Source organism: Physeter macrocephalus, chromosome 4 (assembly GCF_002837175.3).
Source record: "Physeter macrocephalus isolate SW-GA chromosome 4, ASM283717v5, whole genome shotgun sequence".
Classification (NCBI taxonomy): domain Eukaryota; kingdom Metazoa; phylum Chordata; class Mammalia; order Artiodactyla; family Physeteridae; genus Physeter; species Physeter macrocephalus.
Genome location: NC_041217.1, coordinates 44,156,649 through 44,170,484, shown reverse-complemented (window position 1 = coordinate 44,170,484; position 13,836 = coordinate 44,156,649). Strand labels below are relative to the sequence as shown.

Here is a 13,836-nt window from a genome sequence, read left to right as displayed (position 1 = left end):
GTCAAGCATCTATTTTAGGGGAATGGCTTGTGAATGCCAGTGGTGGTTGCTGCAATCAGAGGGAGACATAGAGCTGTTGACTGATACTACTTAGGCTCAGGTAGGAATTGGGACTTCTGTTTGTTCACTTTTCCTTGATACAGTGATGGAGAAGATCGACGATAGAGTTAGTAATCTCACTGCTGTGGTATTATCCTTGGTGCCCAGGGGGAGAGTATTTGATTAGTGTGGCACAGGGATGAGAGGGTAGAATTTCATTGTCACAAAATAACTTTCTTGAAAGTAAACTACAAATTAATAGCTTCTTCATTTGTTTAAATTTATGCTGTATTTGTTATAATGATTAGATTTGAGGTAAAGATATCATGTTAGGCATCACAGAATTTGGGGTGCATTTGTCCTGTGAAGAATGGGTGATACTGTTTCTTCAAGGACCAAAAGCCAGTGACAAATAGGAGTTAAGGAGGAAAAGGCAAAACTCTGCTGAAAAGAAAAGAGAGATGGAAAAAAGAGAAAACAGAAAAGGATGAATGAAAAAGTCAGAGGGGAGACAAAGCAGTGTTGAAAAGGGTTAGGGTTGAAGAAAGAGAAACAGTATATATTAAAAAAACGTATAGGAGGAGGTTCCGTCTACATGGTCCATGACCATTTCAGCCATTACATCAGGCAGAGAAAATCAGTTAAAACAGTTGTATATACAGACACAGCTTGAGCATTAAGAAATGCAAATTTCCCTGGAACTGGGATCACTTAGCTTCTTCTGGATTGGGGATGGGGATAATGTGTGTAACCAATCAGAATGAAAGTAAGTTGGCAAGAAACCAATAGGAATTAGGCATGGAAATCGCTTTCATGTGAAATCAGTTGGCAGTACTGTCTGTGGCAAACAGACACAGAGCTGAGCATTTTTTGTGATTTTCGAGTGCCTTCATCTTGATTTCAACTCTGAACCTGCTTAGCTTTGGCAGAAGGTATTGCTGGTCTTAACAGTTTGGAGAACTTGATTTGAGAGTGATGCTGTAATGATGAGTGGGCTGTGAAGGTGCCAAGGATGTGAAGTGCTACTTGAAGGACAGGTTTGAAGATACAACGTTTTGAATCCCATCTCTGGCCCACCCTCTGCTTCACACCAGAATCATTGTGGCTTGCAGACCAAACAAATGCAAAATAAATATCCAAAGATGAGCTCCACATATTATTGGGGATACTTCAGGAGCCTCCAGGAATTCTAGGTTAAGTCTAGCTGCAAGGAAAAGAAAAAGAGAATGAGCTCTTCTCAGGACCCCACATAGATTTGTACAAGCCATGTCCTACACAAAGGGGCAGCTGTGGTGGGGGTGGGTATTGGGGCTGAAGTCCAGCCTGTTTTTCATGTGCCAAGCCATGTGCCCTGTTGTTAGCAAGGGAGACTTTTTCTAATTCACTCAAAGCTACCATATGAGCAAACCTCAACTTTTGTCTCTTCCTTTGTTTTGAGGTTATTCACATCCTTCCCCATCCCCGACCTTAACTGACGTGACTCAGCTTTGACCTTGTTTCTCATTTGCCATTTTGGATTTGGAGGGGCCTGAGAGAGGAAAAAAGGGACAAGGGATTGCAGTAGTAAAAGAAAATTCTCAAATGATTTGTATCCATGGAGAAAGAGTTCCCCCTCAAAGAGTTCAGTTCATCAAATATTTATGGAGAGCCTATTGTGTGCCACATACTATGTGCACAGCCTTAAGGAAAATCAATAGTCAGCCCTGACCCTCAAGAAACTCACTGTCCAATGGGGAAGGCAAACATTACCATATTGTACAATAAATGGTACATGCAAAAATCAATACAATCCCTGCCCCATACACACGGAGCAGTATGAGGAAGAAACACTAACACTGCTGTTAATGTTCTTAGAGCGAAGGTGAAACAGGCAGTATTAACATGTACCTTGTGGCAAGAAGAAATGTGCTTATATCTGAGTATGGTATAATCTTAGGTAGAAAGAATGTGGATGGATTGGGTCCTGGCAAGTCTCATTTTCTTCTTTTTTGTGTATCATAATGGATTAGTCTGTACTAGTGAAAGTGTCAACAGTAACTCTCATCCAGGTTCATCAATTGGGACTGAAAAAGCAATGGCAAAAGCAAACGTGTCCTTCTGGGTGCAAAAAGAAGGTAACCAGCCTGATTTACTCTGTGGACGGTCAGCTGACTACATGCCAACAAAGGGGCATTTCCCAATTCTTGTATGTTCCACTGTTGTTTTGGGAGGTAGGTGGTTGTTTTTATACCTCATCTCTCCTCTGCCCTCTGAACCTTTCTTAGTGCAGAATGTAATCACAACTATAACAAAAGAAGGGGACCAGTGAAATTATAAGATGTTAGTGAATGCTGTTAGTCTTGTTTCATTTATTTGTAAGTATCATCTATACTGTGCTCCTTCATTCAGTGACATTTGCTGAGCACAGCAGTGTGGAGAATAAGATAGTCCTTAAGCTCAAGGAGACGTCTCGTGGGGCAGACAGGCAGACAGATAATTACAATGCAGTGTCGTTAGTATAACTATAAAGATATGGTCCAGAATCTCTGGTAACAAGGAAGAGGGAGAGCCTTACACTGCTTGGCTGCCTGATTGCCTGCAAGGCCTAATGTGACCAAAATATCTGGGAGGGCAAATGGGGCAAATAGAACTCAGATATATGGATTACAATTTGCTTAGTTAACATAATCAATTTTGTCCATTCTAGTATAGCTTTTATGTGATTTTTCTTTAGGGAAGATGCACCACCCACCCACCCCCTAGTGGGGAATTAGGAAAAGCTCCACCTATAAGGTCTCTTAAACAATGATTAAGAATTCAATAGGTATGGTGAATGATACTCATGCAGATAAAATAACGTATTAAAAAACACAGATACGTTATTCCATAATTCAATGCTAGCGATTAGAGAAAATTTTCTAGTCCCCTTAAAATTTTTTTTATTTGGGAAAAATAGCTGCTTTAAAATCCTTTCTGGGGCTTCCCTGGTGGCACAGTGGTTGGGAGTCCGCCTGCCGTTGCAGGAGACACGGGTTCGTGCCCAGGTCCGGGAGGATCCCACGTGCTGCGGAGCGGCTGGGCCCATGAGCCATGGCCGCTGAGCCTGTGCTTCCGGAGCCTGTGCTCCGCAAAGGGAGAGGCCACAACAGTGAGAGGCCCGCGTACCACAAAAAACAAACAAACAAACGAAAAATCCTTTTTGGAACTAGGAAGACTATAAAGAAGCAAACAACAAAGCAAACACGCATGAAGAACTTCAATTTTACTCATTTCAGGGAATGAAATTGCTTTCTCTGGGGTCTTTAAAACACTCATTAGTGACCTTGGTCCCTTTTGGTACTAGGAGGTGCTGTTGACCATGAATTTCGCTAGTTTTGGATCCTTTAATAGAGACAAGTGCTCCAGCAGTAAAGGGCATTGCAGAAATAGTTTGAGAAACATTTCTTTGGCTAGCCTTATGCATAAGAAGTATTCAAAAAATATTTACTGATTTGTCATGACCTCTGGCTGGAAGGAAGGAAATGCAGACTCTGAGATGCCAGTGAGTCTTGCCTTAGGCATAAATTAATTGGATTATAGTCGATATAGTGCCTCAGGTGGTAACCTTAGAGTAGGGAGTTTTAAGGCAAGAAAATGCATATAAATAGGATAGCTAGTGTCTTTTGACACTTGCTGGTGAAGGCAGTTTTCCCTATGGTTAGATCTCAGTTAAAAGTATTTCTGGCTTTTAAGAAAACTATAGAATATATGTTACTGTAGCTTAGGAGGAGTAATGATTAATATAAGGCATACTTTATAGGTATGAAATTTGGTTTTTCATAATTTCTCATCATCAGATCCATAGGCAAGATACCCATACAGTGATCCTAACGTGCCACTGGGTGGGCAAAGGGGAGGTTGTTGGAACTTCAGTATTTTCCAAATTCACCTATGAGTGATGCCTCATTACGTGTGTCTTATACTAAGAGACAGCATTTCTAACAGCTGTCATTTATTCATGATTATATGACATTCAGAGGAAGTTTAAAATCAAATACCTAGAGAGAGGTAATATTAAATTGTTTTTAAACCATACCTTATGTCCAAATAACACATACATGTATTTTTTTTTTAGGACTTCTGAGGGCATTTTTAAAGAATTCTGAAGTCATTGTCTTGACGATTCTTTCTCTTGTTGGATTTTTGATAGGACAACTGGCCTACAATTTTGTTGAGGTGATGTACATATGAAAAATTAGAGGATAGATTAAAGAACAAAGACCAAAAACAAGGTCAACTCCCATCCCCATCCCTGAATGAGTGGAATTATTATTTTTTTTATGTGACAAGCTACTGAGAAAAATTTATCTGGTGTTAAATTTTTGGAAATGAAAAACCATCCAAGAAAGGAAACAAATTAGAGAGGCTAAAAATAAAGCAGTAATTTGGAAGTGAGTAAAATGTGATTGCATTCTTGGGTTCTTCGTCACCTGCCTTTGGTCCTTACTCTTGTTTCCTTCCCCTGTACATACGCTGGACTCTCCCCTGCTATTGTCTTCAGCACTCTCGGAGACTCTGGTTACAAAAGGCAGCAGTTACTGTCATGATGAAGCAAGGTTACTATTTTCTAACTGCCAGATTAAATGCAAAGCGTGCATCATATGAAACATAATATAGATCCAAGAAAAACTTCATTAATTCAATTTATTGACATGATTTCAAATGTATAGCTGTGTGATCAACAACAATTTGTCTCCACTCATTCTTTTATTTTAAAAAAATTGGAGACAATGCTTGTACCTATTTAGGATTGTAAAAGCCTCTTGTTATTCTTCTGAAACACCATACAACTAACATCTTTTGAGTGTTAACTATGTGCCAGTCTCCCTTTTAAGTTCTTTCTAATAAATTTATTAACTTATTATTAACTCGAGTTAATTCATTCATCCTCACAGCAACCCAATGGAAGTAGGTACTCTGTTCCCATTTTACTGATGAGGAAACTGAGGCACAGAGATGTTAAGCAATGAAGATTAAACTATTAATTGGGCCAAAGACTTTTTAGGAGGGAATATTTACAGCACTTCAGTCATCGTTGTTGTTAGTGTTTTCCATTCATCTGTGTATAACCTTCTTGATTTATGTCCTATATACACGATCTGTACTATTATCTAGGTATTATTTTTCTCTACTTGACTCACTGAAAGATTTTAAAATCCTAAGCAAATATCTGTGAAATCACAAGTATCCGTGCAAAGTTCTTTTTTTCCTCTTATGCAACTTAAAATAATTATCTAACAGTCAAATAAAAAATACCTATCTGTGAACCACCTAAAATCACCTCAGGGATCACCGATGGTGAAGTACGACTTTTGAAAATACTGATTACTTACCACCAGCAATGTTTGGGTAGCCTAAACTCACACACGTTTCTGGTGAGTAGAGGACTATGCATTTAACTCATGTGGATGGTTAGTTAGATCCAGAAATCTACCACAAGAGCCCCAGGACTGGCCTTGTAGATAATCTCTCATTAGTTGCAAATTGGAATATTATAAAATTTGTATTGATTGACAGAGCATCAACTTAATTTCTAATACTTCAGAATGGTAGCAAACGAATTTCCTGTTTGCCTTTGTTACTTTAGATGCACCAAGTCGTCTACCCTCTTCTAAGAACACCAAGTTTTTCACTTTATTGTTATTTTTCACCTTTAATTATATTTATGGCTGCTTTGGATGTGGACTTCTATATACTCAAGAATGTGTGTTGGCAGGTAAGAACAAATTTTAAGATAAATTATGGTCCGTTCTTGCTTATTCATGTTGACAGAGAATCTGATTCTCTACAAAGAAGATTAATAATTCATAAATCTCACATTTTTAGTTGTTTTATCCTCTTCATTCTGAAAAACCACTAATTAAAGAGAGTTGAGGGGAGGGAGAAGGAATGAATATTTGCTGAGTGACCACTGTGACTAGGCACTGAGTTATTATCTCCATTTCACATATAAGCAGAGCGTAGTTCAGAGGTCACAAGGCTGATAAACGGCAGAACCTGGATCCTAATCCCACCTCTGACTTCATCTCAGCTGTCTATCTGTAGGTTTGTCCATTTCCACTGCTGTGGTTGTTTTATTTATGCATTCTCTCTCTCTTTCTTTTCTTAATCATGCTTGCCAGATTATTTTATTTTTCTTTTCAAAATGTTTTATTTTCTTTGATTTTATTCTGTACTTTTTCTAACATCTTGAGCTAGGTATTAGTTGATTGACTTTTAGCTTTTTTATTTTTGCATTTCGTACATTTAAGGTTTTAAGTTTTCCTTTAACATCTCTTTTATATTCACCTCAAATGTTTTGATTTTAGTCTTTTCATTTTTATCCCTCCTACCTAAATTTTATTATACTTTTTTCTTTGACCTGTTAATTATTTAAAAGTCGTTTTTAAATGTCCAAATACGGCTTCTAAATTATCATTTCTCTTGTCACATTGTGATCAGAGAATGTGCTTTGTATATCAACTCTTTGACTTTTGTTGAAGTATTGTTATTTTCCTAATTTTTTCCTCATTATTTAGTTACCCTTTTGTCCCAAATAATGCCTTTGCCTTAAGTCAATTTCATCTGGTATTATTATAGTTATACTAGCTTTCTTTTGGTTAGTATTTGCCTGCTAAAAATTTACCATTCTTTTACTTTCAAGATTTTGATGTCCTTATGCTTAGATGTCTTTTTGATAATATACAGCTGGATTTTGTTATTTTATCCAGGTTGAGAATCTCTGCTGGGCTTTTTTTGGATTTTGGGCATAATATTTGTTGTGATTAAAAATAGATTTAGAAGGGAAAAAGATTTTAGCAGATTTGAAACACCAAGGAAGATATGTAGATGTCTTGGAAAGATGCTCAACATCTTAAATGTTATTAGGGAAATATAAATTAAAACCATACTGAGATACCACTGACATTCCTATTAGAATGGCAACAGCAGCAAAAATAACAAACCTGATTAATACCAAGTGGTGGTAAGAATGCAGAGAACCTAGAACTCTCATACATTGCTGGTGAGATTGCACAATGGTACAGTCACTTTGGGAAACAGTCTGGGAGTTTCTTATAAAGTTAAATATACACTTGCCTTATGACCCAGCAATTCCACTCTTATGTATTTATCCAAGAGAAATGAAAACTTAATTTACACTAAAACCTCTGTGTGAATCTTTATGGCAGCTTTATTCATAATCTCAAAAGTCTGGGGAATTCCTTGGCGGTCCAGTGGTTAGGGCTCTGTGCTTCCACTGCGGAGGGCTTGGATTTGATCCCTGGTCGGGAAACTAAGATCCTGCAAGCTGTGCAGTGCAGCCAAAAAAAAAAAAAAAAGGAAAAAAAAATTTCAAAAATTTGGAAACAGCTCAAATGTTATTCAGCCAGTGATGAATAAAGAAATTGTGGCACATCTTACAGTGGAATACTATTGATAGGCACAATATGGAAGAATTTCAAATGCATGTGCTAAGAGAAAGCAACCAGACTCGAAAGGGTACATATTGTATAATTCCATTCATCCATTCATAGACCTTCCTTCTAGCAAAGGCAAAACTATAGCTTTGGAAAACAGATCATTGGTTGCCAGGGAGTGGGAATGAGGGAAGAAATTGACTGCAAAGGGACAGCATGAAGAAATTTTTTAGGGTGATGGATCTGCTTTGTTTTTTCATTGTGGTCATGTTTACATGACTGTATGCATTTGTCAAAACTCATATAACTGTACATCAGAAGAGTGAATTTTACTGTATGTAAATTAAAGAGAAATTTTAAAAAAATCAATTGATTCAGTTTTCTTTATCCTTTTTGTTCCTTCTGCTTGTTTAAAAGTTTTGCATTCTGTTGCTGTTTTTAAGGCAGGCATTGCTGATTGCCTATTCCTTTCTTTCTCACTAACAGAGTGACTTACTGTATTTTGTATAGAATGGTAGTGGGCCCAGTGTAAAATAGTGTTACATTTCCCAGCATCCCTGACAGATGTGGTAGTGTTAGAAAACCGCTGGGCAATGAAATGTATACAAAAGTTTGCTGACCATGGCTTCTTCCAGAAAGCACTTAATAAGGGAGCCAAATCAACTGGCATGTGCTTTTTGCCCACTGTTTTACCTTTTTTTCTGCCTGGAGCCCTGCAGATCATCACTTCAGAAACACCAGGAAATGTTTTACACAGAAGCAAGAAAAATTTGCATTCCATTTTAGAACATTTTGATGTGGAGAACTATTAAGCTGGAATAGCAACAAGAAAGATGGGTGAATTGGTCTTTTCATAGTCAGGTAGAATTTCATTTGTTTGGAAGGGGTGGTTTCTTTGAGGCAGGTAAACTAGAATACCTTTTACATTTATCTTCCCGAGTAATTGTATAAAATATATAACGAGATCTGATTCTTACAAGAGTAAATGCAGTCATACCATGTTTAGGTGTTAAATCTAATACTGTGTTATGAATTCGTTTCACAGGTTGTGTTAACCGGATTAATTAGCTTCTCTACAGCATTCATCATAATTGGATATGTGGTTCTGAAATTCAATAAAGATTCATGGGATTTGCAATCTTGCCTCCTCTTTAGCATGACCCTTGGCATTACAGATCCTGTTCATTCTGTGAATTCACTGAAAACTATTGGTATGTCAGATTTATTTCTCTCTCTTATTTTGAAGATATGAGGATAAATTATCTCCTTTTGATAATATTTTTCTTGCACGAATTGTGCATCCAGCAGAGTAGATATTTGTGCTTTTTTTCCTTGGAGATGAGCATTGATTGAAGTATGCAAAGTGAATAAGGCAACCCGGGATCTGGGATAAATAATCTCAAATAATTTTTTTCAAGAGAAAATGTTATCTTTCTAGAAGGTGATAAAAGTAAGCATTCTACTCCATTCCATTGAGTTTTAAGCCACAAGGTAGAGACTCGGCTCTACCTTTAATGGCACTTTTCCGAGGCCTAGGTACCTCTTGTTAGAACTGCCATTATTTTAGAGCAGCTATCCTTGGGCATGTGGGAGAGGGAGTTGTAGTTTATTTAAAAGAAATGGGGTGAAAGTATAGTCTGGCAAATATGATATTCAATAAAAGCTTATTCCCAAGAGGGTTAGGGGTTCTCACTACTTCCCATCTTATTTGGTAAAAGGTAATTGCACTCTGAAATATCCTGTTTTTTAACACAGCAGTAATTTCACTGTGAAATATCCTGTTTTATTAACACAGCAGTAAAAACATAAAATGTTTAGATGCTATGTATTCTGTTTTTGACTCAGAAATATTTAACCAATTTTAAGGTTTCAGTTATATTTAGTGGAAAAATGTTGCCTTACAACTGGGGTGGAACAACCCACCAGACAGGTGATAGTCCCATTTTTACACCCATTTATACTTACAGTTGAGAAAACATAAGAGTTATTGACACTTTTGCTGGTGATATTCTAAATTGTGCCAGATATTTCCCAGAGAGTCTGATCCTGTCCTCTTTCTCTCTTTTTTCCCCCATAGGTACAGTTTTTTTCTATCTTTTCTTCATCTCTTTTTCTCTTTTAGCCATTTGTGTTTGCCACTTGTTTTATTCACCTTGTTATCTTCCTGCTCCCTTTTCTGCAATCTCTTGAGTGTAAGAGGCTCTAATAAACTATAAACTTTATTTATTGCAGTTTCCATATTCAAAAATTTTTTCAGAAAAGGAGTAGAAGTCTTCTATTTCTTTGAAAGAAAACTAGTAAACGTATTTGACTTAGTTGATATTTTCTTTATGTCAGTAATACTAAGGTGTTACATGGTTCTGGATTCAATGACATCGTTACCTAGTGACATCTTTACCTTTGTGTGAATTAGATAAAAAATGATCCTTTCTATTTAATTGTCCTAATACATTACTTTTTTAAGGAAAAATATGTTTTGCCATATGCCTAAAATTACCATAATAATATACAAAACTGCAGTTCCTACAGTGTGACTGGTGTTTCATTTGATGTGGCACCCTTGTGCACTATAAAACCTGCACAAGCTAAATCTGAGGTGGCCTGACCCACTGAAAAAAGTAGTGGATATTCACATGCAAGTTAAAAGGAACTTGTCTATTCATTACCTATTTTAAAAGAATGCACAGGGCTCAAAGAATTTTTACTTTAAAACAAATCTGGAATGGGAACTTGTAAAGGAATAAAATACAAAGTTTTAGTATGACCTCAATTAAGTAAAAGGAATTATATGCTTTGAAAAAGACTTCAACATTCAAATGGTTTTATCTGGGTCGTGGAATTACAGATGATTTTTGTGTCATTCTTTTCTTTTCCAAATTTTACAGTGAATTAGTGAATATAAGTTAGTTCACATTAAGCCAATAAAAAATGTGGGTAGTAATTCTTACGGTGTTTTACTATTAAAAATAACTATACATCAAATTCAAAACTTCATACAACAAACGTTATGCTTTACTTGCTCCTGGTTGACTCACTGAATCTAAGGGAAGAATTAAAGTGTTTCTTGACCAGCTAAATCAGATGTGCTAATAATAATCTTCAAACCTGTGTAACCAGTATTTTGTGTCTTCTGTCATAGTCAAAGTTAGTAACAAGTAGTAATATAAGATGATTATAACTTACCTTGCCTTTTATTTTCTTTGCTTTCTTTATTGGCTACAATAATGAAGCACAAAGAACAGAAATAAACAGCCTGAATATTGATCCACAATCAGGCACTGAGTTATCAGAAATTCTGTATTATCCTGTTATTTATCCTATCATTCAGGAGAGTTTTTGTAAAGATAAATAGAATCTGAATATTCTGATATTTCATATACTCAGATCAAACACTGGAAAGCAGAGATTTACTTTCTTTTCAACTACATAGAGTATCTTAAGAATAGTAATAATGAGAACCCCCAGCTATACATTTTTAATTGTTATGTGTTTCAAAGACACCAAAGGAAAAAAAGTAGAATCTTAATCAGATTCAGTTCTGCTTGGATTAAAAAAAATAGTGTCATTTAATGTGATCAGTTTGGATTTTGATGCAACGGAATATATTAAACAGCTGCTTTAAAAAAACATGTAGTTGTATAATTCTTTCTATATCAATTTGTGGTTATATTAGTGTGTCACATGTTCTTAAATTTGGGTTTATGCTCTTAAGTAAAAGAAGTCCAGGGCTGGCTTGCAGCTCCATGAACTCATCAGGGACACTGGGTCCCTCTGTATAACTCCTGGAGTTAAGATGGAGTAGCAGGGACTAGATTTACCTTTCTGCCTGAACCAACTAAAAAACTAGACAGAATATATAAAAATGAAAAACAGTTCTCAGATAGTGTACATCAGGCTGTGCAGGACAGTGATCCCCAAGAAAGGAAAAAAAGAGGTGCATTCTTGATTGCCCTTGCTGCAGCTTGTTACCTGGAGAGAGTTTCCAGGTCTTCATGTAAGGAAAGGTAACCTAGGTGGAGCCTGGTGTTTTCTTTGAGTAGGGGAGATCCAGAGTTCGGTGTCCAGGAAGGCCAAAGGAGTGAAGAGTTCATGGGGCAAATTACTGCAGAAATGAAAGCTGTACTGAAGAAGGAATTCTGAGAGCTGCAGAGACGCCCACTTGAGTCTTTGGGTGACTACTCATTAGTGCATGCACGTGAAGAAACTTCCCAAGGCTGGGAAGAAAAATACTAAAAGGAGCAGAGGGAAAAATCCCTTGTATTTACCACAGCCAGTGTGGAAAACCATCATAATTCATAGAACATCAGGTAGAGGACCCAGAATGTTATTGCCTCAGTAGCATGGAAAATTAACCTTCAACTAAAGGCTGCTCTGGCACTACCTAACAAATCTAAAAAGCAAGCCTCAAAAGGGTCAAATTGTTTCCAAGTAACAACTGCATTCCAGAACAAAGTTCAAGAATATTTATAAGAATACAAAAAAATACAGAACTTAATTAGGTAAAACATACAGCGCGTAATTAGGTAAAACATACAGTTCTGTCATCTGTAATAAAAACTTGGGAGGCATGCAAAGAAGCCAGAAAATATGACCCATACAGAGTATAAAAATAATAAGTAGAAACAGACCTAGCAACGCCGCAGATGATAGAATCATTAGACAAATATATTAAAACAGTTGTTGTAACTATATTCCATTGGTTCAAAAAGTTAGAAGAAAGATTGAGTATGGGGTATAATTGCTCCCATCAGCTTATGAGAGCCAGTTGTTAAATAATTAGGAATTTTGCATGCTAGTGGTTAAACCTTTGGTAGCTTTTAATTAGTTATTTTGGGAGTGTTTGCACATGAAGTTGGCAAATGCTACAAATCAGGCCTTTTTTAATTTTGGAAAGCTGGTTTATCAGCACACCACTGGACATGGTAGATAAAGGAGACCTAAATCAGACTTCTAGAGATGAAACCCACAATGTCTGAGATGAAAAATACACTGGATGGAATTAACATCAGATTAGACATAGCATAAGAAAGAATTAGTGAACTTGAAGATACAGCAATAGAAACTATCCAAGATGAAGCACAGACAGAACAAGACTTAAAAAAAAAACTAAATAAATAAACAGAACATTAGTGAGCTGTGGGACAACTTCAGTGCCTTAATACACAAGTTCCTAAAAGAGAGGGGGGAGAGAGAGGGAGGAACAAAAAATATTTGAAGAAATAATGGGTGAAAATTTTCTAAATTTGATGAAAACTATAAAGCCACAGATTCAGGAAGCTCAACAAACCTCAAGCCAAAGAAACACAAAGAAAACTACACCATGGCACATAAAAATCAAATTCCTAAAAACCAGTGGTAAAGAGAAAATTTTAAAGGCAGCCAGGGAAAAAAGATACATTATATACAGAGAAACACAAATAATAATCATAACAGACTTCTTTTCAGAAATATTGCAAGCCAAAAGATGGTGGGCAATATTTTTAAAGTCCTAAAAGAAAAATACTGCCAGCTTAGAATTCTCAGTGAAAATATATTTCAAAAGTAAAGGAGAAATAAAGACTTAAACGTATAAAAGCTGAAAGAATTTATCACGAACAGACCTACACTACAAAAAATGTTAAAGGAAGTCCTTCAGGCTGAAAGAAAATGGAATCAGATGGAAAATTTCATCTACGCAAAAGAATGAAAAGTACCATAATTGTAAACAGATGGGAAAATATGACTTTTTCTTATGTTTAATCTCTTTAAAAGATAATGAATATTTAAAGCAAAATGATAGCAGTCTATTGTGGGGTTTATTTGTCTGCTTCTCCCCTTTGTGTATAGCTTCCATCCTCAGGATCACAAGATGGCTACTAAAGTTCTAGTCATCACCCCATATTTCAGGCAGGAAAAGGAAGAAGAGCAAGGGTCAGAAAGATGCTCCTTTCAGCCAAGTCTCCTCTCCCTCCAAGAAATTTCCCAAAAGTTCCACTCAGTAACTTCCACTTACATCTCAGTGGCCACTCATAGAAGCCCAGGAGTTGGGGAAAAATTGTCATTTATCTGAGCACATTGCCACCCTGAATAAAACCAGTTTTGTTACCAAGAACGGAGGATAGATACTGGATGGGCAGGTACCAATCTCTATCACCCTACTTATAAATTGTATAACACTAGGCAATTCATTTGATTATATTTTCCATTAAACTAAACTCTTAATGAATGTTAAGTGCCAATAAGATTTTGTGCTTAATTTTTAAATACCAGCTTAATTGAGATGTAACCCACATATCATAAAATTCACCCTTTTAAATTGTACAATTCAGCAGTCTTTAATATATTTACAGAGTTACGGAACCATTATCACTGTCTTAATTTTAGAACATTTTCATCAACCTCA

The 13,836-nt window shown here is 36.4% G+C and overlaps 1 protein-coding gene across 1 annotated transcript in view; it reads left to right on the top strand.

Annotated features, from left to right (window-relative positions):
* The first annotated feature begins 5,722 nt into the window (after positions 1-5,722).
* Positions 5,723-13,836, top strand: part of SLC9C2 (solute carrier family 9 member C2 (putative)) — a 30,398-nt gene continuing 22,284 nt past the window's right edge. The window contains exons 1-2 of the mRNA XM_007113479.2: positions 5,723-5,773; positions 8,500-8,665. Coding sequence (XP_007113541.1) covers positions 5,723-5,773; positions 8,500-8,665 — 217 coding nt within the window. The remainder of the gene's footprint in view (positions 5,774-8,499; positions 8,666-13,836) is intronic.